The sequence below is a fragment of the Nycticebus coucang genome, chromosome 5 (assembly GCF_027406575.1).
Source record: "Nycticebus coucang isolate mNycCou1 chromosome 5, mNycCou1.pri, whole genome shotgun sequence".
Classification (NCBI taxonomy): domain Eukaryota; kingdom Metazoa; phylum Chordata; class Mammalia; order Primates; family Lorisidae; genus Nycticebus; species Nycticebus coucang.
In genome coordinates this window covers 127895252-127920946 of record NC_069784.1, presented here as the reverse complement: position 1 = coordinate 127920946, position 25695 = coordinate 127895252, and the positions used below count along the sequence as shown (strand labels likewise).

The following is a 25695-nucleotide window of genomic DNA, read 5'->3' as shown; positions in this document are numbered from 1 at the left end:
TTTCCCCAGGCTGATATCTTCAAATGTTTTTCCCATGCTTTCTTTGAGGATTTTTACCATTTCATGCCTTAAATTTAGGTCTTTTATCCACCTTGAATCAGTTTTTGTGAATGGAGAAAGGTGTGGAGGATAGAACATAAGCATCAGAAGGTGGGAAGCATCAGTCTTTTACATGTGGATATCCAGTTCTCCCAGCACCATTTATTGAATAGGGATTCTTTCCTCCAGTGTATATTCTTTTTTGGTTTATCAAAAATTAGGTGGCTGTGAGATATTAGTTTCATCTCCTGGTTTTATATTACACATAACTATTTTTGTTTCCATCAATAATGTGGCTACAGTATTTTAAAGAGAAAGCTCTGAAATATCTAAGTAAAGTTAAAAATTTGAACAGTTCAGGGATTTTACTCATCGTTTCTTTATTCCCTAGATTCACAGGCAAATGGGAGTTAACATTATAGTTTGGCAGACAGTGGTACAGAATCGCTTACCCAGTTATTTATAGAAAAAGAAAATCACGTGTGTGTGTTTTTTTTTTTCTTCTTCAAAGGAGGCTGTGGTGCAGTATGAACAATACGAGCAAGAAATGAAGCATCTCCAGCAACTGATAGAAGGCGCTCACAGGGAAATTGAGGATAAACCCGTGGCTACCAGTAACATCCAGGAGCTGCAAGCACAGATTTCTCGGCATGAGGTAAGACCAGAATGTGGGCAGAATACCCAGGGCAGGAAACTGGCTCCATTAGAATATCTGGTTATTCCTGGAGAATAAAAGACAAAAATTTCCCCTGCCTTGCACGGCTTGACCAGATTATATGGTTGATTTCTGTTGAATGAAAGAGGAAAATGTCCCCGGGCCTGCATGCCCGGTGTTCAGTTTTTGGCCAGCCTCTTTGACTGTCTTTGCATCTTGAATGCGAGTTTTGCTGATCCAGTAACATGACTTTTCCCCTGATTTCACAACTTCTTAAGACCATCTCCACTGGGATCCCACTGATTATCCATTGAACTCCAAATTCTCACAGTTAATACATTAAAACACTGTCTATTTCTTGTTTTTAAAACTTATAAGAAATGGCACCACTCAAAGCTTTGCTACACTGATCACCCTCTTAACAAAGGAGTATTTCATGGCCAAAAGAAAATATGTTCTTTGAAATATTAAGTTATTTCAGTTCCTTTCACCAAAATCAAAAGATGGTCCATGTTGTTTATTACTAATTTTCAGATCAGGCCTGTCAGCATTTCCCCTGTTTTCAAATGCGCCACCTTCTTTGTTCCTCTGGTATCATTATGACCTTAGGACTTGAGGACTGCTTGTGGCTTGGAGACGTGGCTCCTCAGAGCACAGCTCTCAGTGGCTGAACCCACTTAGCAGTGAGTTTCCTTTCCTAATCTGTCAATTCCATGGAAGTCAAGTACACTCTTTCTCTCCGGGTCTGCTTTATAGCACCATGAATTTTAGGAAGTAACGTGTCTTATTTCTCTGTCAAGGCCAGACATTCAGTTTACCCTTCCATTTGCCAGACCAACAAACAATTTTTTTAAAACAAATATCATAGTTAGATTCTTAGCAGATTCAAGTGTTGCTTTTTTAAAGATGGAAAAGTTCACCCCCTTTCTTCAAATACAATTAGTTCTTTAATTTCTTGATATTCACAATACACTAACCACATACATAACTATATTATTTACAAAATAATTTAGTCCTCGGGTGAGGTTCATTGTTTGTTTAAAAAAAATACAGGAAGGAAAGTGCCTGGTAGAGGATGCCTGACTGATGATAATATAAAAATTTGGAAGTTGGAGGGGTTTCCTGTATTTTCAGTCTGCATGTAATTGAATTTCAATCTTAAGGGGAATCTGGCTTTTATAATGATTACTATAGCTCATAAAAATACCTAATAATTTGTTAATTTGTAAGGAATTTCCATTTTATTTTCTGTAGTTTTTAAAAGTTGCATGTAATTTAAAAACTTTATCCTGCCACTTTTTTTTTTTTTTTGTAGAGATAGAGTCTCACTTTATGGCCCTCGGTAGAGTGCTGTGGCCTCACACAGCTCACAGCAACCTCCAACTCCTGGGCTCAAGCGATTCTCTTGCCTCAGCCTCCCGAGTAGCTGGGACTACAGGCGCCCGCCACAACGCCCAGCTACTTTTTGGTTGCAGTTTGGCCGGGGCCGGGTTTAAACCCGTCACCCTGGGTATATGGGGCCGGTGCCCTACCGACTGAGCCACAGGCGCCGCCCTATCCTGCCACTTTTAAATCATGAGAGAACACTCACACCTCTTTGCTCTCCACCCGACACAGCTGGCCTGCCCTGAATGCAAGAGGCTGCCCACAGAGGCCTGCTTGTCTTTGAATGGCCACTGTACCTGAAATTTCCACCTTCATATACATTTTCAGAATTACCTAATAGGAATTTAAACGCAAGGGATGTTCACAAAGTATCCAGCTATATAATACAAAAAAATAGTATTAACTGTGGCTGGATACTTTCCAGACAGCCCTTGTGTGTGTGTGTGTGTGTGTGTGTGTGTGTGTGCATGCGTGTGTGTATGTGCCCGCGTGTATTTTCTAGATGAGTAACACATTAACCCATTGCTCCATTATTCAAAGATGAATAATTAACACATGAAGTTAATGAGAAACAAGCAGGTTTATACTTACAGAAGAATGTTCTAGAGAACTCTTTCTCAAAGGGTGTTGCATACATTAGAGTCCCCTGGGCTAACTATGAAATGCAGATTCTCATACACCAAGTACATGAAAATTTTTGGATGTGGTGACCAAAGCTGCATTTTTAAACAAATAAACCAAATGAGTTTTATACACAATAAAGTAGAGAATTCCAACTCAGGAAACAGGGGATGCTGTCAGCACGGTCACACCATTGCAGGGTCCTGTTGTGGGAGCTATACCAAGCCATGTGGTTACAAAGGGTAGAAGGGCTAAGACTAACTCCGTCTTCACAAAGAGGCCTCAAATTTACCCTAATTCTGCAAGCCATGGTAAGAAAGCCTAGTGACTTGGGATTGGTTCAAGGAGTCCAGTAAGCTGGTACATGTCTTCCGCATCTGCCGTCCTTAACCCCCTTAACGTCCAGTACCAGTCCAAACCCAAGGTGGGTAACGGTTGAGTGAGAGAAGCTTCATGTGTATACATATATATAGCCTCTCCCCATCACTGTGTCACTCCCTGAGCGCTGCCTCCTGTCCCCTCACTGCCACCCCACCCATGGAAAAATTGTCTTCCATGCAACCTGTGCCTGGGGCCAAAAAGATTGGGGAACCACAGTTTCTACAAGTGCAAGATAACTAAATATAGGAAGTATCATTTTTGAGTATCTATGTGCTAGCCACAGAGTAGATGTAGTAAATACTTATTTTATCACTTTTTTTTTAAAGCGCCCTCTTATGTTTAACCAAGTATCTGCATCCCCAGAGGTAAAGAAACAGTAATTTCCAGGTGGCACCTGTTGTTCAATGGAGTGGGGTGCTAGCCCCATATGCCAGAGGTGGCGGGTTCAAACCCAGCCCTGGCCAAAAACTGCAAAAAAAAATAGTAATTTCCACTTTTTAAATCCCTGGTTTAAGAATTCCTAAGATACTGGGAGTCAAGGAACAGGCTGCTGGCTGAGTTCTGCTGGAATGTTTTCTCGCTACTCAGTTTTTATTGGGAGAGAAGAAACAAACAAAACAACAATAACAACAACATATATAGTGTGTTTGTTTTATACACATATACAGCTGGCCTTTCATATCTGTGAGTTTCACATCCATGGATTCAACTAACCATGGGTGGAAAATATCAGGGAAAAAAATGAATGATCGCATCTGTACCTGTTCATGTTTTTTTCTTGTCATTATTTCCTTAATAATACATTGTAACACCTGTTTACATAGCATTTACCTTGTATTGGGTATAAGTAATCTAGAGATGATTTAAAGCAGAGGTCCTCAACCTTTTTTGTCACTAAGAACCTGTTCCATGGAAGACACTTTTTCCACAGGGTTGTGGGTGGTAATGGTTTCAGGATAATTCAACCACGTTGCATTTATTGTGAACTTTTATTCCTATTATTATTACATTGTAATACATAAGGATACAATTATATAACTCACTATAATGCAGAATCAGTGGGAGCTCTGAGCTCCTTTTCCTGCAACTAGATGGTCCCATCTGGGGGTGATGGGAGACAATGACGCATGAAGCTTTGCTTACTTGCTCACCTGCTGTGTGGCAGGGTTGCTAATAGGCCAGGCCATGGACTGGTACTGGTCTGCAGTCTGGACCTTGGAGTTCACTAATTTAAAGTATTTGGGACAGTGTGTGTAGGTTACATGTCATTTTGTATCAGGGACTTAAGCATCCCTGGATTTTGGTACCCCAGGGGGGTCCTGGAGCCGATCCCCGTCACATACAAAGGGACAACTGTATGTGTATAAACACATACACATAATCATTTAAAAGACAGTGGCACTTAATGCCTGTCCCAAAATGCATTCTATACAAACGCTAAATGAAGTCTTCTCAGCCAAGGGCCAAAGAAAGGAATAAAAAATAGTAACAGTTTTGTACTTTAATGTTTTAGAAGGTATTTTCATTTTTTAAAGATTCAAGAAAGTTTAACATCAATATTAATATTTACTGCATTTAATATTTAAGCAAAAGTTATAACTTTAATATTTTAGGAAGCTTGTACTCCCAAAGTGAATCTATAACTACCTTTTTAAGACCAATGTGCTGTCCAGAACAAATTTCCAATCTCTTAGTTCAAAAACCTGCATCTCTCAGAATAAATTTTTTCCAAAGACAAAATTAAAAGGCATTAAATTTGAACTGCACATCACGTTCAAAGCTCTAGTTGAAGCATCAGCAGCAGTTGCAATGAATACACGAGAGAAAATCTGATGAATGTACAGAATTTTATTTGGGGTATAATCCGCCTAAGAAATTAAAATTCCCTATGTAATATCTAATTTACCTAAAAAAAACATCCCAGGAACAGGAGCAGACGGGCAGTTTTCTGTGTGACCCTGTGCATAATAAATGCCCGTCATCTCTGTCGGGCGCGCTCCGCGTGGAGCTGAGCGCTGCGCTTTCTGGTGGCTTTAGTCGTCACATGACCTCATTTCCATGGCAGAAACCATCTCGTAAATTTCAGAGGCTTTCGCTTTTTCATGACAGTTGCCGTTGTTGGTGTCCCCGATGGCCCCTGGGGCACCTGTCGCGATTAGCAGCCGTTGCGGGCCTCGCCGGCCCTGCGGCCTCCCGCGCGGGTCCGGGTCTCGGCGCCGCCCGCGCGGCCACATCCCGCCCCCCGCTCCGCCCGGGCCCCGCTGCCCCAGCCCCGCGCTCATTGGCCGGCGCTGCAGGAAGGTGAACGCGGCGCTGCGGTTTCCTTCTGATGCTGCTCTGACACCCCGGGAGGCGGGGGGGTGTTTCCTCAGGAGCTGGCTCAGAACATCAAGGGCTACCAGGAGCAGATCGCCGCCTTGAATTCCAAGTGCAAGATGCTGACGATGAAAGCCAGGCACGCCACCATGCTGCTGACGGTGACCGAGGTGGAGGGGCTGGCGGGCGCCGGCGAGGACCTGGACGGAGAGCTGCTGCCCGCGCCTGCGGCCCACCCCTCTGTGGTCATGGTAAGGCTCAGTCCTGGCCGCTCTGCTCCTGACCCCCGAGCTGGCCCGGCCTCCGTGCTCCCTCCCCAGGGGTGGGTGCAGGGACCAGCCTCAGATTTTGCAGATTCAAGTTGAAGAAGAGTTTCCTGAACTCTCTTTGACTACATTGGGCCAGGAGCCAGTCTTCGGCACCGTAAACAGTGACAGTGGAGGGGAAGCTACTGTATTGGCTTCAGCCTGCCGAGTTAACACGCCCTGCCTTCGTCTGTAATTTAGAAATAATGCCGAGAGGCTCCGAGCTTCAGGGTTAGTTTTCTGAGGGATGGGAGAATCTTGGTACAGGCTCCCAAGCTAACTAGCTAACTACATATGTGCATCTACTCTGTTGTACAAATGTTCAATGACATTCGGAAGAAAAGCTATTGTTAGAAGAAAACAGAGAAACCAAAGTTTAGCTTTGAATTGAAATAAACTTCATTATTTTCAATTCTGCACCATTATTTCCCCATTCACTTGGCAACTCAAATGCACTGAGTATTGTGGTAACTGGGATGTTTTCCGGTGCTGGGTCTCTTCCTGCATATGTTATATTCCTCTGACAATGTATAACCATACCTGGGCCCCTTTGGCAATATATTACTTTGGGTGTGTTTGTCTCTCAAGGTGTTAGGAACTTGAGATGCCCACGAAGACGGAGGGTTATTTCACAGACCCTTTTCTTATTTGTGTGATTTATGACTTTTCTAGTACTTTATAAAGATACATTTTTAAAAAGGAAAACAAATTAAAGACATATTTAATCCACACCAAAACTCCCAACTGGCTTATGTACTCGCATCCCTGATTGTTTTGTAAATGATTTCTAGAAATCTCTTGAAGATGACACTTTTAAATACTAACCCAGAATTACGTGTGAATTTGAGTCCTAGTAATTCTAACCTTTGTTATATAATGATGTCTGTTTTGACCTGTGCCCTGTCAGGGCCTTTGTTAACATAGCTAACTGATTTTCCTGTCCTTTGGACTACGTTTTACATGGTAGATGACTGCAGGGCGCTGTCACACTTTGCTGTCACCTGTCACTGAGGAGTCTGGGGAGGAGGGAACCAGCAGTGAGATTTCTTCTCCACCTGCCTGTTGCTCTCCCTCGCCTGTGGCTAACACAGATGCTTCTGTTAACCAGGTACCTTGCACTTGACATCCCTCTAGCAACCATCTCTGGGCAGATGCAGGACTCCATTCTCTGTCTCTGTTCTCATTAGGCTGTGGGGAGGATCTTAGATGTTATTTTATTTGGTTCCAGGGACACACCACAAGCTGTGATTGCCATGTGAGACCACTGAATCAGGATATCGTTTCCTCTCCCGGCCTGCTCACAATGAGATGAGCAAAAATTGGGTCATGGGAAGGAATTATAACCCAAGAAGACCCTGTTCTAAGGCGTAATGGCTTTAGCATCTAACAGTCATGTAGAATAGGGTTCTGCATCCTAGCAGAGAAGGGAGGTTCTCTCACCATTGTAAAAAAAACATGATTCTGTGACTACTTTCACGTTCATTAAACATAGCCTTGTGTTGATTTACTAGCTCAGATTTTGAAGATGGGAAATTTCTATTTATTACATCATACTTAAAAAAAATTTACTATTTGTGAACCAATTTAAAGAATGTATATTTACTGGGCTGACTAGTAGATTTGAGTTTTTTGCTTATTTTTCAATAATCTTAAATTTTATTTTCTATGAAATCAGGATTACATCTTTTTGTTAGTAAACGCCTTTTTACTGTGCATAGTGTTAAGTGTAGATTACACTAAAATGTCAGAAAGTTAGCCAGAGAAATATTGGCTAGAAAGAAAAAAGACGCTTTTACAATAACCCAAATCTTTTAATAAATAAAAAGTTAAGCTTTTTTTCAGTCAAAACAATAAAAAAATTGAATTATGTTACTCTGTATAAGTGTTCATAGAAGTTGAGTTACATTATTAAGGAAGAAGCACTAAACAGAGCAAATGCTTTATAAGCTATATTATAAATCAGTTATTCATTTTGAGTTTAAAGTAAAATCATTCAAAATAGAATTCTGTGATAAGGAGAATCCCCTTATTGAAAAAAAAATATATAAAAGTAACAAAACCTTCAGCCAATTCAGTCATGCAATGCTCTTAGTAAAAGTCAGTGTAGCTCCAGGGAAGTTATCAACTCATCCATTTATCCAATACATGAATGTGCTGGGGACTGGGGGACGGAACCAAGGAGACAGCAGTGGGCCTGCCTGCAAGGACCTTGCAGTCTAGAAGGAAAGGTTGACCTGGGACGAATAATAACAAAACGACAAGAAGCAATGAAAACAACAACAAAAAAAGAGAAGTTCAGGGTGTCCTGGAGGATTTGGGAAACTGTTCTCCGAATTCTAATTTAAAAATATAGATTACTCATTCTTTGATGACAGTTTCTTCCTTGTGGTTACAGATGTTATTAGAGTCAGAAAAATTAGACTATGGTCAGCAGATTTTCATAAAGAAAAACTTATCCTATAAAATATGCTTAAGGTTCTTAAAATTTTCAAATTGAATAGCTGCTGATCTTGAGAGTAATACTATGGGAAAAATATATACCTTTTCTAAAATGTGAACTCTCCATGCTATTTCTTGGAGAGTTAAATTGCCCAGGCATAGGTGAGGGTGCCTGAGAATGATAAAATGTGCAAACAGTTTTATTATTACTTGACATTAACCAAATCCTTAAACTGAGTGAGATTATGCTATTTTAATCTCTCCTCCCTCCTATAGTCACAGGAAAATATTAATTAAATAACATTGTTAACCTAAAATATTTATACACATATGATGCTATGAATTAGGGGAAATGCCTTTTTTAGTTTAAATTAGACAGCTTCTCAGAGGAAGCTATTAAAAAATAAATGTATTCTTTATGGGGGCAAGACATGATTGCAAGAGGGACTTTACCTAACAATTGCAATCAGTGTAACCTGGCTTATTGTACCCTCAATGAATCCCCAACAATAAAAAAAAAAAAAAGAAAAAAAAAAAGAAGTGTATTAAGCTTGAGGACTCACTCAAACAAGCCAGTCATAACGGCCACATGTTATTCTTAGATAGTAATGAAAGTCACAGCACATTGAAAAAATACAACAATGTGACCAAGGATGCATTGGCTTTTCAAAACCATCTCTTGAAACTGCAGAGGACATTTAGAATCCCTTGAAGTCAAGTTTTCAGTTCAGAACCATTGAAATGGCACAGCCATTTCAGGGAGCAGCCAAATATAACTGCCTTATGAAATCACAGCTGTTACAAAAGGGTTTGTGATTTCTGTTTCAGCAAGTAGATCTCATTATGTAATTACCTGATTCCACTCACAGCCAGTGTTTTCAGCCCCTGACAATAGCTATCAACTAAAATGTAATGTTTAGATACCTGAAAGTAGAAATGAGGCAGGCCCCAGAATTTGCTACAGATTCTTGATTCTGCTCAGAAGCAAGCTGAGACTCAGAGCCAGTGGAAGAGTTTGGAGAAGTTAGGTTTGAAAGGAGCACAAGGGCCAAATCACTGGCCTACAAATCAGAAGCTCACCCTGGGTCACAGCTCTTTCTTTCTCCTCCGACCTAAGTGGACCTAGGAAATCCCTTGGTTCCCTTGTTGGTAAATGGGAAGCGATGCTACTTAATTCAAAATGGTGCAAATGAAACGTGATGCTAATCCTGAAAGTACATTTTCAACTGGAACAATGCTGATCAAACAGTAGTTACAGTCATTGAAATTTATTTCCTTAGGAATCTTCTCGTAATAACTCTCTTAGATACAAAAGTGTTAAGAGACGTATTTCTAATGGTGATATCTCACTACACCAAGTGTTGACATATTTATTAGTTACCTACAGCACTGATTGATTAATTTTATTGCATTTATGTTGTCCTCAAATAGATCCAAATAGCTCTTCTATAACAGGTGATATGTTTTCAAAACCTTTTAAGAAAGTAGGAGGTGTCATTCCTGTGGGTAGACCTGAGCCGGGCACAGACACACAGACAGAAAAAAAGAATTTTTGTAACAAATTTGTTCTAGCTCTTCTGGAGACCTTTTTATTTATAATAGTGTATTTAATTTAACATGTTTACACTCTTATTTTTTGCTTTTCCTTGTGGAAAGTAGTAGTATTACTCCCCATGCGTATAAAATAGCAGAGTTTACAAAGTGCTTGTACATGCATGATTTGTTATGAACATATAAGCCTGCCTGTTATTTCCCAACACTCCACAACCTGCTCGGGATGAAAGAGTAAAAGAAGTGTCCCTGGCAGTCCTCAGGGAGCTCTCCCTGTGGGTGAGGACAGGCAAATGATTACCAGAGAGGACAGAGGTGGGAAGGCAGGCAGAGGGCAGCACCAGCTCCCAGAAGGACGAGGAGGGGCGGAGCAGCTGACCTAGGCTGGCTTCCCGCAAGGGCCAGAGATGACCCCCTCTCTCTTGGAGGGAGGAGAGCAAGTTAGGCAGCTTCAGTGCCCAGGGTGGGGTCAGAGGAAGTGTTTCAGGCCCAACCAAGCCCATGGGGAAGGCTGTGGACACAGGAAGAAAGGTGGCCCATCAAGGCAACTGGAAATCCTTTCCGTGTCATTGGAAAAACATGGGTTTGGAGGTGGAGAAAGGGCAGAGCTGCGACTCAGAGGGATGAGGAACCACATTGGAAGAAACCTTGAATGCCACACAAAAGGATTTGAACTTCTTCAAAAGCTAATAGTTAACCATAGAGGAATTGAACTCATGGCCATGTACAGAGCTATGTTTTTAGAGCAGATCTTTCTGAACCAATGCAGACAGGGGAAGGGAAGTGGGCAAAGTCAAAACCAGGAAGGTGTTAGGTACAGAAGTTGTGCACTTTAGTTCTTGGTCAACCTTGGTGATATGAACAAGAAAAACAGGCCCAGGAGGGACTACAGGGACCTGGCCAGCATTGCTCCACATAAATGAGGCCATGGATTCTCTGTTAGAGTTACTATCTCCATAAGGACATGTGACCCAATGTTATGTTCAAAAAGGTTTACAAGAGAAGCCATGAATCTGGATTTTTATCTCCATAAGGACATGGGACCCAAGGTTACATACAAGAAGGTTTACAAGAGAAGCCATGAATCTGGATTTTTATGAAATCTCTCTATATTGTTAGAGAGAGATTTTAAACAATTTAAATACTGTGTAAGCCAAACCATATACGTGAACATCAGAAACGACTTTACTCTGCCTGTCTGCAACCTTTGAGTCAGGAATTTGTGGCTGTAATGAGAACTTGAACCAAAATAGAAACTTCTTGATTATTTGTTTCTAAGAGTAGTTCTAACTTCCTCATAGAATTTTCTTCTATTTAATATTAAAATATTTAAATTAATTTCTATAAATAAGGAAGTTATAAATAGGGAAGATCTTGTTATATGTGAAAAATTACTTATAGATTTAATTTTATTTAAATCAAGTACTTTTAAAAAATTATTTAAAACATGAATCAATACCTTCAGCAACATTTTAAGAACTAAATCATTGAGATTTTCTTTTTCCTGCTAGTCTTTAAATATATGTGTACCACTTAAATCCTTTGTATTCCCTTTTTGCCACATTTGAGTTTTGACATCTGAAATATTGATAGAGTATACATACATATATAAACCAAAATTCTGAAGCAATTATAATGTGCTTTGATATGATCTTTAAATTCTTCTTGTCATAAGAATTTGCTAACCTTATCAGTTTGTGGTGCTCAGCAAAGGTGCAAACTCTGAAAGTCTTTCTTCCACGTGACAAATAGCCCTCAGAGCATATTAATCCAGACTCTGTCCTCCTTCACATACAACTCTGCACTCACAGGACATTGCATATTACCAAGCCTTGTCGGCTGAGAAGTTGCAGACGGATGCTGCAAGGATTTCCCCCAGCAGATCGACATCCCAGGAGTTCTATGAGCCAGGACTGGAGCCATCTGCTACTGCTAAACTGGGTGATTTGCAGCGTTCGTGGGAAACCTTAAAGAATGTGGTAAGTCTTCAAAATGTAGACTTGGTTAAGCCCACCAGACACCAATTACCTTAGTGATTGTCTTATGAAAGACAGGCGTAGAGTTTACACATCCAGAGCCGTTGAATGCCCTCTGTTGGGGCCACAGAGATAAAGCAGTGAGGAAAGAAATGTTGTAATCTGGAAGATAAGGGGCTGGCTGGGAAGCGTTTGGTAATATCTCTTTTTCTTGTTTAGATCAGTGAGAAGCAACGCACGCTCTATGAAGCTTTGGAACGCCAGCAGAGGTACCAGGACTCACTGCAGTCCATCTCCACAAAGATGGAGGCCGTAGAGCTGAAACTCAGCGAGAGTCCTGAGCCCGACAAGAGTCCAGAAAGCCAGATGGCTGAACATCAGGTAAATGTAGCCACGATTTCGGTTTCCTGCATGAATCTACAGGTGCACTTGTGGGACTGCTCTGCCTGTCAGGTGTGTGTTTGGGACAACAGGTTGACTTTTTTTATTTTTTAATTTATCAGTTCTTACAGAGTAAACAAAATTCCTAATGGTGGTTGTTTCTACCAGCACTTTGGGGAGGGATGTAAGAAAAAGAAAAAGAAAGAAAGAAATTTAGACTTTGAATCTAATTGAAGAAAGCTACAAGCATTGAGGTAGCATTTTTACTTTTATTACACGAAACATGTTTCCTTACAGTTTGAAGATCCTTTTGATTTTGTTGTGAGCCGTTGTTGTAAGGCTAAAATGCACCCCAAATCTGCCTTCTCTGAGTATTGTTGTTTTAAGGAACATAGACAGTGTGTGCCCAGCACCTTCCTGCTTCAGAGAAGACATCTCAGACTTTAAGGGGCAAAAAACAGTTGAGGGATGATGTGTTCCAAGTTATTTTGCGATTGTCCTTGACTTGAATCATTTATTTAAAAGTTATATAAACTAGGGCGGTGCCTGTGGCTCAGAGGAGTAGGGCGCCCACCCCATATACTGGAGGTGGTGGGTTCAAACCCAGCCCTAGCCAAAAACCACAAAAACAAACAAACAAACAAAAGCTATATGAACTAGGCAAAACTTCAGCTTTACCTGAGAAACAATGATGATTAGACTAAATTAATTCGGAAAGATTGTTAAAAATTATCATCGTAAAATGTGTGCTAAGAAATATTCATATATTAAAATATGTGTAATGCTTTAGCTGCCTTAGGAGGTGTTCTCTTAATGCACAATCGTATTTATATATTATAACTGGGGACTAAAGATATTGAGGCATACATTCTCCCAGATATTCATTCATTCACCATGATATAAGGAAGTGCTACCCATTCCCAACCAGAATCCAGGAGCTTATGACAACCCTACAAAAGGTGAGGGGAAGGAAGGACATCTTTAGATGTTAACTACAAGCTGTTAAAGCCTGGTGTGATAAGTGTGTTTGTCATGGACAGGGTACTCTATCAGCTGTAAGAATCGTTTCTTTATATCTTTCTAGTTTGGAGAGCAGGCAAACCTGGAATAAGTTGCTTATTCAAATGTAGTGTCAGATAAAATTGCATTATTTGTGTGTATGTGTGTGTGGACCTTTCAGTGTAACACAAAAGTGAGAACATTTCATCTAGAGGCAGCATATTGAGAAATAGTATTTCAGGGTTTTGACACTTTTGTAACTTCCAGAGGGAGATTCAAGTGCTCGGCGCCCACATTTAGGCTTATTGAGGTGACCTTATAGGTCTTTGTGTTATCCCAGAGTCACCCTTCCTCAGCCATGTTTGGAGACAATGCTGTAAAAATATGATATTAAAATTAACCCTTGTTTGCTTAGAACAAGGCCTTCTTGAGGACAGTTTCTTTTTTTTTTTTTGTATTGTTGGGGATTCATTGAGGATATAATAAGCCAGGTTACACTGATTGCATTTGTTAGGTAAAGTCCCTCTTGCAATCATGTCTCGCCTCCAGAAGGTGTGGCACACACCAAGGCCCCACCCCTCTCCCCCGTCCCTCTCTCTGCTTTTCCTCCCCACCCCATGACCTTATTGAGGACAGTTTCTTACAATGCTGTTTCCCTCTGCGTTCCCCCCATTTCCTTACCAGACCTCCAACCTCTCTTTCTAGAGGGACTTCAGGGTCCCACTGTCCTTTTTAACTGATGCCGCAGTTTTCGGATGCCAGCAGCCTCGCCCTTCTCTGAAGGGCCGTCGCTGTCGCCCGGCATGCTTCCCGGGCTCTTTGCTCTTCCTCAGTCCTGTAGGTCTGTCCGCCCTTCTTCCCTGTGCCTTTGCTTCACTGTGCCAAGAAGGCCTGAGAGCTTTCTTCAATTCGATTCCACGCTCCTCAGGCCACCTTTGATGGGCTGTCCTGTGCAAGGCCATGTTCTTTAATCATTCAAAAGTGTTTGAATGATTAAAGCACAGATTATTCACAGGGTGGATGAGAGTGAATGTGAGGCTCACTCGCTCAGATTACCAGGAGCCAACGTTCCAGGAAAAGGTTTTAATGTTTCCTTCTCTAGTTTCACGTCATCTCCACATCTCCACGTCTGTTCAAAGCCCTTCAGTCTTATGGCACAGGTGACTCAACACAGTCCCCAAAGACCCTTCACTGCCTCCTGCAGGATTCAGGAAATGCCTGAAAACAGGATCCTGGTGGCCTGCCCTGATGGGCCAGAATTCCTAATTGAAAACAGAAGTTTTTCCCAATCAACACCACACCCTCCCTCTTGGCCATTAGTATGAAATGCAAATAAACTGAACGGAACAAAATTATTGTTTTGTTCAAAGGACTTTTTTTTTTTTTTTTTTTAGTTATTACAAGTCTTTTATTAAGCATCAGTAAAAAGTGATAGTAATGCAGGAAACATAAAAATTGGAAAAAAAATGTTTTAAGGTACAAGAATTCCAAGCACAGAATTCTAAGACTAATCATAATTATTCTAATCTAAGTATTTAATGTAAGCAATTCACTGAAATTTTATACATTTTGATGGGTCTTCAGACTTAATTGAGAAAACCCAAACTGCACATCAATTCTGAGAATTAGGAATTAGAAGTAAATCTGTAATTTTCTTACAATTAAGGCCAACCTCATGACTTTTCATCCCTTTGTAAGTTGGGGTGGTCATGTTAGCTATCATAGCCGTGAGGAGATATAACTATTTCAGTGATGAATACCAGTCTTTGGGACTTAACAGTTATATTAATGTTCTGTTGGGAGAGAGAGAAAACATAAATAAATAATGTGTAAGTCTGTATAATTTTGCATATCATCACAAATCTAACATTTTCCATCTGAAGCTAACATTTACTGTCTGTGCCTAAGTTCCACAAATTCTGGAACAGAGCTGCCCACATAAAAAGCTAATGGTATCACAGTATCTAAATTTGTTCTTAGCCTCTGGAATGGTACTCTGAAAATCTTAAGCACTGCTGTAGAATTACTATTTTTAAATTTCAACTGAATAGGAGTGAGAAAAATCTAGTATGCTTTTTGTATTTCCTAAAAATTAATAGAAATACTTTGTTATTTCTTTCCCAGCACTTTCTGGAAGTATTACTTCTTTAAAGAGCTGACATAATTCCTACATTTTTCCTCTAAACATTGTCTAAACTGCTAACTTTGGGTGGCGTGCTGTGCCTTTGCTGTCATCCTCTCTAACTTGCATAATAGATTTAATTTTAAGACTTTAATGCAGTTCATAAGCTGACTTAAGACTGTTGTTCTGAGATTTAAGCTGCTGTAATCAGGACCTTCTTTATGATGGGCAGCTAATGCTTTGGGGACCTGTGTTGCCGCACTAAGCTTAGTGATAGATTATAGGCAGAGCTCTGAGGTTATTTTGTTTTTACCTTCCAATATCTATACCAACTCAAATAGAATGTGAAAAGAGCTGTATCCTCACAGATAAAAGAGTAAACTCAAGTGTCAATAAAGAGGCCTGACTCTAACAGGATTTAAGCTAACAGTTTTAGAGCTCCTAATTTTTTGATAACTTACTATAGTATATCCAGAGAACTATTTTAGAACATTGCGGGTTTGAATTGGAAGCTGGTAACTTCAGTATACACCTAATTGGATAAACCCTCTGAGATTAAATGAGGTAGTGCAGTGTAAATTACCAATACATTGATTGCAGTGGGAAGTAGGTTAAGTGAGATCTAGCCAGGACTTTGGGGAGACACAGAGTTTGAAAGTCTGGAATGACGACAGGCGTTGGTAAGAGTCAATATAAGTGTAAGTGTGTGTGGAAAGGCACAGAGGAAAGACTGAGAATGAATATGTTGTGCAATCATGAGGAGGCTCTTCCTGCTTGTGCAGAAGGATCAGTGTGAAAGACATAACGAGACCAGTCTAATCACGGAGGAGCCTCTACCAATCAGGTCCCAAAGAGTGATTATAAAATACTAGAAAACAATTTACCAGACAAAAAAATACCTTGAATTTATGGTAAACAGTATCAGTCTGTGAATTCAATGTAACCACATTAAGAAATTTGGTGGAGGTGGACAAGCTAATACTGACATATTGCAAACATGTCAAAAATAAATACTGTAAAATGCAAAAAGCCAAAAATAGCCAAGACAACCTTGAAAAATATAAATAAGGTTGAAGGACTTAAACCCTACCAGATAGTGAGACTTATAGAGCTGTAATAATAAAGATTGCATGGTATTTGCACAGATTTACAAAGCTATAATAATTGAGATTGTATAATATTTGCTAAATGGGTAGGTTAATGGAACAGAATTTGAGGCCAGGAGCAAATACCCAGCTTATGGCAAAAATTAATTTGGAAAACAACAGGTGAAAAAAAGAAAATAATTTTCACCCCTGTCTACACTGGACACAAAAATTAAATTTGGGTGGATCGTAGATCTAAGTGCGAAGTTATAACAACAACCAAAAAGGCGAGGGTTTAAATAATGTTTCTCAAATTCTCTGGGGTTCTAGCTTGAGGGAATAACGTGTGCAAAGGCCTTGCGGCCAGGAAGAGCTGGGGGTCCTCGAGGCACTGAGGAAGGCAGGAATGTGGGGTGGTCCAAGAGATAGCAGGGCCAGACTACCAGGCACGGTAAGAAGTTTGGATTTTATTCTACAAGCAAGAAGCCAGTGCCTGTTTTAAAACCAGGGAGTAAGATAATCTAATTTACTATGTTTTTACTGTTATAAAAGTTTATTTAACAAAAAGTTCAATATGAAAATGTACACATTCCCCCACCCCGTTCCCCACCACTATCAGCACTTTGAGATGTCCCACCTTTTCTGTCCAAATCCATGTACACCTTCCATGTACTGATTTATGACTTTACAAGTAACTCTTATCTCCCTGAAATGCACACAACCCAACCATGGTGGGACCACTTGCTCAAGGCTTCTTGGGATATGGCTCATACTTGAGGTTTGAGGTTACCGAATTTGGGTTATTTTCCATTAATAATATCATAAAGGATGGAGAGAGGACATGGACTTTTCAGCAGAACATCCTCGATCCAAGGCTGCTAAAATGAGATTACTATTTCCTTGTGTTGCCACCATTGCATCCTTGTTCTGTTGATCAGTAGTTGCTATTTCCATGCATTTACCTCTCATGATTCATAAGGGATCATATCCCTGCAATATTCCCTGGGCATGTCAGCCATCACGTAAGTTCAATGATAACTTCTTGTTTATAATTTTTTCAACGTGGGAGGGTGAACTTTGCTCATTGTGTCTACTCTGTGGGCTCAGAGATACCTTGAAATTGAATTCCTGGCCTCCCTCATGGGCCAGCAGTAGGACTGGCATCTTGTCTGACATTATTGATCTCCTTCTAATTTACATTTTAAAAGGTTGATGTGGTTGCTTTGTAAACAGTAGACTGGAGCAACAGGAATGTAACCCAGTAGACTGATCAGGAAAAGATTATAGCAATTCAGACAAGAGAGGAAGTTAACTCAACGTTGGCTGGGGGCAGTAGAGATATGCAGATATATAAGATATGTTTTTGAGATAAGAGCAGTAGAACTAAGTGATGGCCTAGAGATGGTGAGTGAGGGAGAGGAAGGTATGAAGAATGATTCCCAGGTCTCCAGCTTGAACAATGAGGATTGGTGTTAGAAGACAGGACTGGAAGCAGGTTTAGACTTCACACAATGGAGGCACCCATGAACTAGGTAAGTTGAACACACAGGCTGGAATTTAAGACAGATATCTGGGTTAGGGATACACCTTTGAAAATTCTCAGCATTGGAGGGCATTTCAAGCCTTGGGAGTGGACGACATGACCTAGGAAAGACTTCATATTTTAGAATACAACAGAGGAGGAAAAAATAAGTAGGATGTGATCATCTAGAAACTGGTCATAGATTTCTCCCATCTTATGAGATATAATATGAGTTTGGCAATAGAATGCAGTGCTATTTCAGACTTGGGGAAATTTAGAGCGGGAATATCATGTTAAGGAAGAAAGTGATGAATTTTATTTCCAACATAGAATTAGAAACTCCTAGAAATAAGTGCATACCTCCCCCTTGGATGTATTACAAATGTGCTTATGGAAAACCAGGAAGATTAGTTAACTCGTTCAAAGTCACTTAGGGTAGTGATATGTGCAGTACTATAGTCAAACATGACCTGGCATTCAGGCTGGTACTTTGATTTTGAAACTTAGATGAGTAGGCTCCTTTTCTGGTTCAATGACTTCCAAGTGAAATGAAATGGATGTGGGTCTCAGCAAGTGATGTGATTCCTCAGTCAAGAAAATGAATACATGAGTGTGATTCCATAGTCTTTCCTCCAGGCCTTGATAGATGAGATTCTCATGCTCCAAGATGAAATCAACGAGCTCCAGTCCTCTCTCGCAGAAGAGCTGGTATCTGAGTCTCGCGAGTCAGATCCCGCGGAACAGCTGGCCTTGCAGTCCACACTCACCGTCTTGGCTGAGCGAATGTCCACCATCAGGATGAAAGCCTCGGGGAAACGGCAGCTATTGGAGGTAACAAGTAACTCAGAAGTTGTGCCCCCTTCTGAATTCACTCTTGTGTTGATAAGCATGTGGGTTACTTCCATGATCTACCTTTTCATCATTTCCCTCTCCTAAAAGTTAGTATTGTGTTCTAGAATGGTCTCATGGATAGAGCATGAGTCAGCAAGGAACCGTGAATATGTCCTCTTACTCTTTCCTGACTCATTTCATGCATAAAAAATTGAAAATGTGGACAGCAAATATTTAGTAGTCGTGAGCCTTTTGAAGAATAATTGTAGAAGTTTGCCTAATGGTCTCTATGTTTAAATAAGAACATTTGATGGATGGTGTCATTAATACTGCAAAGGATAAATCCTGTTTAGTCACTGTTAGCCAATTCACACATAGTAATTCATGAAAATACTTATGCAATTATGGTTCCCATATTATGTAATTTAAGTATTATTTAATAGAAAGACACATTTTGGCAACAATAAGAGATGTGTTAGAAATATACTATTTTCCTTTTTGTTTGTTATAATTCTTGGTCCTAAGTGTATAAGATGTTCGTATTATCGCTCCTGTAATTTGGTTAGACTAAGGCTCCATAAAAACCTTTACACCGTCTGTCTCCTTGTGTCTCTTAGCTGCTTCTCTGGCACATAATTGGTTCTCAATACATTTCTTATTATAGGAACTGAATATTATTTCACTTAGCTGCCAATTATACCATAATTCAACTTCAACATATCATGGCCTCATTGCAGTATCATAGGTGTATATCGGTTCTGTCTAGTTTTAGCTATTACAAGTTAAATGAGCTATTCTTATATTTCTTATATGGTAGAAATTTAAAACCATTGTGTATGCCCTAATCGTTCATCTCCATTTTAAACTGATAAAAAATTAATTTAGAAATAATAAAGAATTGCTAATAAAATAAATTTTAAAATACGGTATTTAAAGTACCTTAAAGTTAATTTAATTTGTTCATATTGTCCCTACTCTATGGAAAACTTATAGGGTCATGGAATATTATGCAACCATAAAAACAAAACAGATGTAAATTTTGCATCTTTTCTAACAACTATTCTCCTAAGCGAAGTATCACAAGAACGGAAAAATAAACGTCCACTTAGCACTAAAGTAGAACTAATAGATTAACACCTACTTGATCACATGAGATTAAGAAACTCTTTGAAACTCAAGTGAGGGGGAAGAAGGGGATGGGTAAATTCCCATCCAGTGGGTACTTGCGTGGGTATGGCCTACTTCTCAGGTGAAGGACACACTTACAACTTGGACTTTAACTCACCGAAAGCAAACTACGTAACCTAATTGTATGCTCCCTTGTATTAATCTGAAATTAAAAAAAAAGAAACTTGTGGGATTTCAAAATGAAGTGATTGGCCTACATTTTTTTTAACCTGAATTATTTACAATCATTGAGAAAAAAAAAAACCCAGAATCTAACCTAAAAATTCAGATTTCTGCCTTATCTTGAGACACAAGTAACACTGGACCTGAAACTATGTGGTGGCTGCCCCTTTAGGTGGGTCATGTGCTTCTCCCTTCGTCCCATGCACTGAGGTCAGGTTTACCATTTACTAACTGCTTTGTGACAATGATTTCTTCTAACCCTGGGCCACTTCCATCTTCATATTACAGCCTAGTCCTAAGGTGTGTTACTATATTTGAGAACGTCTTGTTCAATCCTAGGCACTCACTGGAATTATTGAGTCTTTTAAAAAATACAGGTTTGAACAAATTCTAATTATATGGAGGAGTGCGGAGTGCAGTGGTGTTTACAACTAATTAATCACAACCAGTTACAGATCTATTTCTTCTCCTCTTCACTCCCACTGCTTCACTTTACTAGCCTAAAGAAAAAAAAGATAAAAAAATAAAGAAATTCTAATTATCATGAAATACCTAAGCAAGGGTATTTATTTATAAAAAAAGTTTCACAGGTGATGGTTATGTAGAGCCAGGCCTTAGGACCATTGCTCTATTGTACTGAATTTTAAAGATTTTGTCTTAGGGTAATTTATACTTAATTCATTAGGAGAAGTTAAATGATCAGCTGGAGGAGCAGAGACAGGAACAAGCTCTGCAGAGGTATCGCTGTGAAGCCGACGAGCTGGACCACTGGCTCTTGAGTACCAAGGCCACTCTGGACGTTGCACTGGGTCCACCGAAGGAGCCCATGGACATGGAGGCCCAGCTTGTGGACTGTCAGGTACAAAAGCAGTCTCAAAGGACTATCATGAAGATTTTCTAACTGTAGAAAACATACTGGTATTTTATATATTTAAAGAGTAAAAAAGCAATACAGTATAGGCCAGACTTGCACCTGTAATCTTAGCACTCTGGGAGGCTGAGGCAGGTGGATTGCTTGAGTTCAGGAGATAGAGACCAGTGGAGCAAGAGTGAGACCCTAAGCACTTTTAGTCCCAGCTACTCAGGAGGCTGAGGCAAGAGGTCCACTTGAGTTCAAGAGTTTGAGGTTGCTGTGACTCTACCAAGGGTGAGACTCTGTCTAAAAAAAAAAAAGCAATACATTATAAAAGCTTAAATGAAATCCAAACTTGGATTCAGTTTTTGAAAAAAAAAAAAAAATTACCAATAGTATCTGCTCTTTAGAAAATCTTCAGCTTCCTAAGGGACATTTTAAATACTGCAGATACCAAAATATATATCGTGGTATCTATATTTAGTGGCTGATAGGGAGTATAAACCAATGAGAAGTATCAGTGAGTCAGACTGAATAAACACGGCAGGAAGTGTCCTGGGGTGCTCCGTTGTAATAGTGGTTCTAGTCCAGATATATTATTTGGAAAACTTTTAGGCAGAAAGACAAAACATGGAAAAGTTGTCTTGTGGAGCAGAGAATTTGTTACCTCCCATGTTGGCTGTCCAGGAATTGATGTGAGGAGTAATTGCATTAAGGGGTTTATTCTGATATTTTCAAACTTCTTTATTATGGGAGTTTCCAAGCACACATATAAGCATAAAGAGTAGATAATGAACTTCCACATATCCATCATTGAATTTCAGTGACCAGCATATTAGGCTTCATTTTCACATGAAGGTCAAGTATGTTAGATAGCGAGTGTCTAGAAAACCCTCTCTAATCCGCAGGGTTAAATATCAGTCTACTCAACTTTTTATTTCTCCTAGTTGAAATCAGAGGACATATATAAAAATCTTTAATTAGTGAGCACTAACTTTTTTCTTAATATGTACGATACCATTTTGGGCATTCCTATTCATGATTTGAGATTCATCACATTGATCATTATCACTTGGATTTTGTAATGCCTTGGAAACTTATCGACATATATTCAAAGCGCTATTATTCTCTGTGTAGATGATAGAGATTAATTGGAGAGCTACATCCTAGAATTTTCTGTTCTTTATATCTTCTAATGTTTCTTTTCTGAGAAGAGGTATCTGTTTTTAGCAATTGAAATTACCATTTGCACTAGCATTTCAAAGTTATGTTTTGTCAGTACTGCCCTTTAGGAAATACCTGTTTTTGTAAGAATGTATGATGTCTCTAATTCAGAAAGTCTACTTCAGGACTTTCACAGAGCATTAAAATTTAAGCAAGTAGAAGTATATGAAGTCACACAGGTAAACAACAGTTTATTAAAATATAATATGTAATTAATCACTTAATCACACAATTAACCACATAAAATTAATTAAAATCTGGTATTTAAGCCAGCTAAAACCTAGTCAATTAAAATCTAGTATGAATCAGTTGCATGCTAATTATAACTGTGACCATCCCACAGAATGGGAGCCACTGATGATTTTTCGTGGGTGTGGCATTTTGCTTTCATAGGCCCCTTCCCCCATACCAAACATTATACAACTACTATGAGACAAAGACTAGTATAATCCTAGGTGGATTCAATGTTACATATTCCATATTGTGTGTTTTATATTCCTTTTTCTTCTGATTTTAAAATAAACTAAACATTTTTCTTGGACTTCTGAAAGGGTTATGGGCCCTCAGGACATGGAAAAATCAATCCTACAAAGAATTATATCAATTTCTCAAAACTTTAGCAAATCATTCTTTAATTCCCATTACACTAAAAGTTTCGTTTTGTCCTAGTTTGTGGGTTTGAAAGTATATTCTTACCAGATGTGGTGGCACATGCCTGTAGTCCCAGCTCCTGGGGATGCTGAGGCAGGAGGATCTCTTGAGTCCAGGAGTTCTGGGCTGTAGTATGCTATGTTAATCAGGTGTCTGCACTTAGTTCAGTATCAATATGGTGACCTTCTGGGAGTAGGGGTCCACCAGGTTGCCTGAGTAGCGGTGAACCAGCCCAGGTCAGAAATGGAGCCGGTCAAAACTCCCATGCTGATCAGTAGTGGGATTGCGCCTGTGAATAGCCACTGCACTCCAGCCTGGGCAACATAGCAAGACCCTATCTCTAAAAAAAAAAAAGAGAAAAGAAAATATATTCTTTAAAGTTGATAGGGTGGTAATAATCTGATTTCATACAGGGAAATAAAATATGTATTTCCCTTTACTAAATTATTAATATAAATAAGAAAGTGCATATCAAAGAGATCAGAATTAAAGAATATATAAAACAAATAATTTCTGTGGAAAATACATGTTGTTTATTTTGTTTGACATCTTCTTAGTCTTTGTTTTAAGTCTTACCTTGGAAGAAGGGGGGCTATTTTTCTGCTTATCCAAATTTAGTCTTCATTTTAAAGAAAAACCCTGTAGCTCTAGAGAGCTGTTACAAGAAGTGAAAGTAAAATTTCAAGGAAAACTTGTGAAGCTACAAGATTAAACAAACATCAAATTAAAAAAAAAAAAACAGTAGCCTAAAAAAAAGTAAAATAAATAAACAACCCAAAGAAGTTTTGCATTTGGAAACAGTAAAGAAGGAGGAGGAGGGGAAAGGAGTTTTGAAAGAGAGGATCTTTTCTAAATTGACAAGGAAAGGGCTGATCAAATGATGCTTCCAATATTATTAGCGGTAAGTATTACAACCTAGCACAAAATAACAATAATAATGGGACAACTCTAAGACAGCAGCCTTTTCTCCTTATTGGTTGACTGTGTAAAAATGTGCTTTCCATGTGTTTTTTCCAGTGTGTTTTCCATGATATGATATCTCATTTTTAAAAAGAGAAAAATTAAGAAGCTCAGGCAAGTAGAAAAAAAAAATCTGTATACTACCCTTAAAGACTGTGGGAAAACTGCAAAAAAAAAAACAATAGAAGCCTGTTTGTTTGGTGAAAGACTACAGAAGGGTCACGTCTCGCTGTGGGGAACAGTCTTTGCAGGGGCTGGCAGCCTGTGTGAGCATCACCCTTATTTCTCATGTTCCAGAACATGTTGGTGGAGATCGAGCAGAAGGTGGTGGTCTTGTCGGAGCTCTCAGTCCACAACGAGAACCTGCTGCTGGAGGGCAAGGCTCACACCAAGGATGAGGCTGAGCAGCTGGCTGCAAAGCTGAGAAGGCTCAAGGGGAGCCTGCTGGAGCTGCAGCGGGCCCTGCATGAAAAACAGCTCAACATACAGGTGAGCCAGTCCCGCCCACAGCTGAAACTTGGCACATGGTTTGTCTGTGGCTGATGAAGGAACAGGTTGGGGGGTGATACACACTCACGTACGTACCTAATTTGCATAGACATTTTAACATCCTATTTTAATGTTATACTCTTTGATTATGGCGTATACTTTCAAATAGTGTTTGTAGGGACTCCTTGAGCCCATAGTCCTGAGGACTGCAGTGAAAGGAGAAAAGAAATGAGAATGAAAATAATTACTCCCTAAATGTAAACACAGGTCTTAGATAAAGGCATGCGGACACTTTCACATTTCTCTCTTATTTCTCTTACATTCTAGTTTTTAGATATACTCAGGCTTTTATTTAGTGCCTACAACTTGAGAATTGTTGCAGATTACAGGTGAACTGAACATGTTACTATTGTGTAATGATGATAGTGTTTCCTAAAGGTGATTTTTGTTTCCTATTGCAAGAGCTATTTGGGGTGGTATTTGCCTGACATATATTGTAACTTTCCTTTGATTTCAACCTTTCTATGTCCTTGTGTTTTAGGTTTGTTCCTTATAAAGAACATTTAGCTGTATTTTGTTGGTTTCAAAAATTTATTTAATTAGAAAATCTTTGGCTCTTAAAGGACAAATTTAGTCCATTTAAATTTATTGTGATTACTCATGCGTTAGTTATCTCTATCACTCCCCAGATCAGGATAAGAATCTTAGAACATTTTCACTCAATTTCTTTACATGCACCTTACATGCATATTGTCTAGCATTTTAATTCTCTTTAACCGCCACAAATTAGATATTACTATTATCATTTTATTCAAAAATTAAGCAAATATTTATTGAGAAGCTACTATGTGATGGCTAATGTCCTGTGCAAAAGAGTGAAGGAGCATGGGAAACACCTCTGTGTGTTTCTCTATATTCCCATATGCAAAGCATTATGGGGAGACATAATAAATAAAATTAGGATACATTATTACACATAAATTAGAAGATGGCATGAGCTATAGGTAACACGACGTAAGACAAGTAGCTGGGGAAAGGCAGAGACAGGAGGATGTGCAGTTCTAAACAGGACAGCCAAGAAATCCTCACTAAGGTCACATTGAAGGCACACAAAAACCACATGGTCTCAAGGGAAGAGAGTTCTAGGCAAAGGGAACCGCAGGTTTAAAGGCTCCCGGGGGGATCATACCTGCCTATTCAAGAAGACCAGTGTGACAGGAGTGGCATGAGTGGTGGTAAATGAGGTCAGATGGTGTCTTGGTCCATTCAGGCTTTGTAACAAAAATATGAACTAGGTGGCTTATAATGAACAGAAATTTAATGCTAGGCCAGGCACGGTGGCTCATGCCTATAATCCCAGCATCTGGGAGGCCAAGACAGGAGGATCCCTTGAGGTCAAGAGTTTGAGACCAGCCTGAGCAAGAGCAAGATCCCATCTCTACTCAAACACCAGAAAAGTTAGCTGGGTACTGTGGTGGGTGCCATAGTCCTAGCTACTCAGGAGGCTGAGGCAGGAGTATTATTTAAGACCAGCATTCTGAGCTTGCTCTAGGTAGGTC

The 25695-nt window shown here is 39.6% G+C and overlaps 1 protein-coding gene across 2 annotated transcripts in view; it reads left to right on the top strand.

Moving 5' to 3' along the window:
- The window catches only part of SYNE1 (spectrin repeat containing nuclear envelope protein 1), a 467802-nt gene that overhangs the window by 297445 nt on the left and 144662 nt on the right, over positions 1-25695 (top strand). For both annotated transcript variants that reach the window (XM_053590506.1, XM_053590504.1), the window contains 8 exons: positions 551-694; positions 5455-5649; positions 6671-6811; positions 11505-11672; positions 11889-12050; positions 18415-18609; positions 20645-20818; positions 23945-24136. In XM_053590506.1, coding sequence (XP_053446481.1) covers positions 551-694; positions 5455-5649; positions 6671-6811; positions 11505-11672; positions 11889-12050; positions 18415-18609; positions 20645-20818; positions 23945-24136 — 1371 coding nt within the window. The remainder of the gene's footprint in view (positions 1-550; positions 695-5454; positions 5650-6670; positions 6812-11504; positions 11673-11888; positions 12051-18414; positions 18610-20644; positions 20819-23944; positions 24137-25695) is intronic.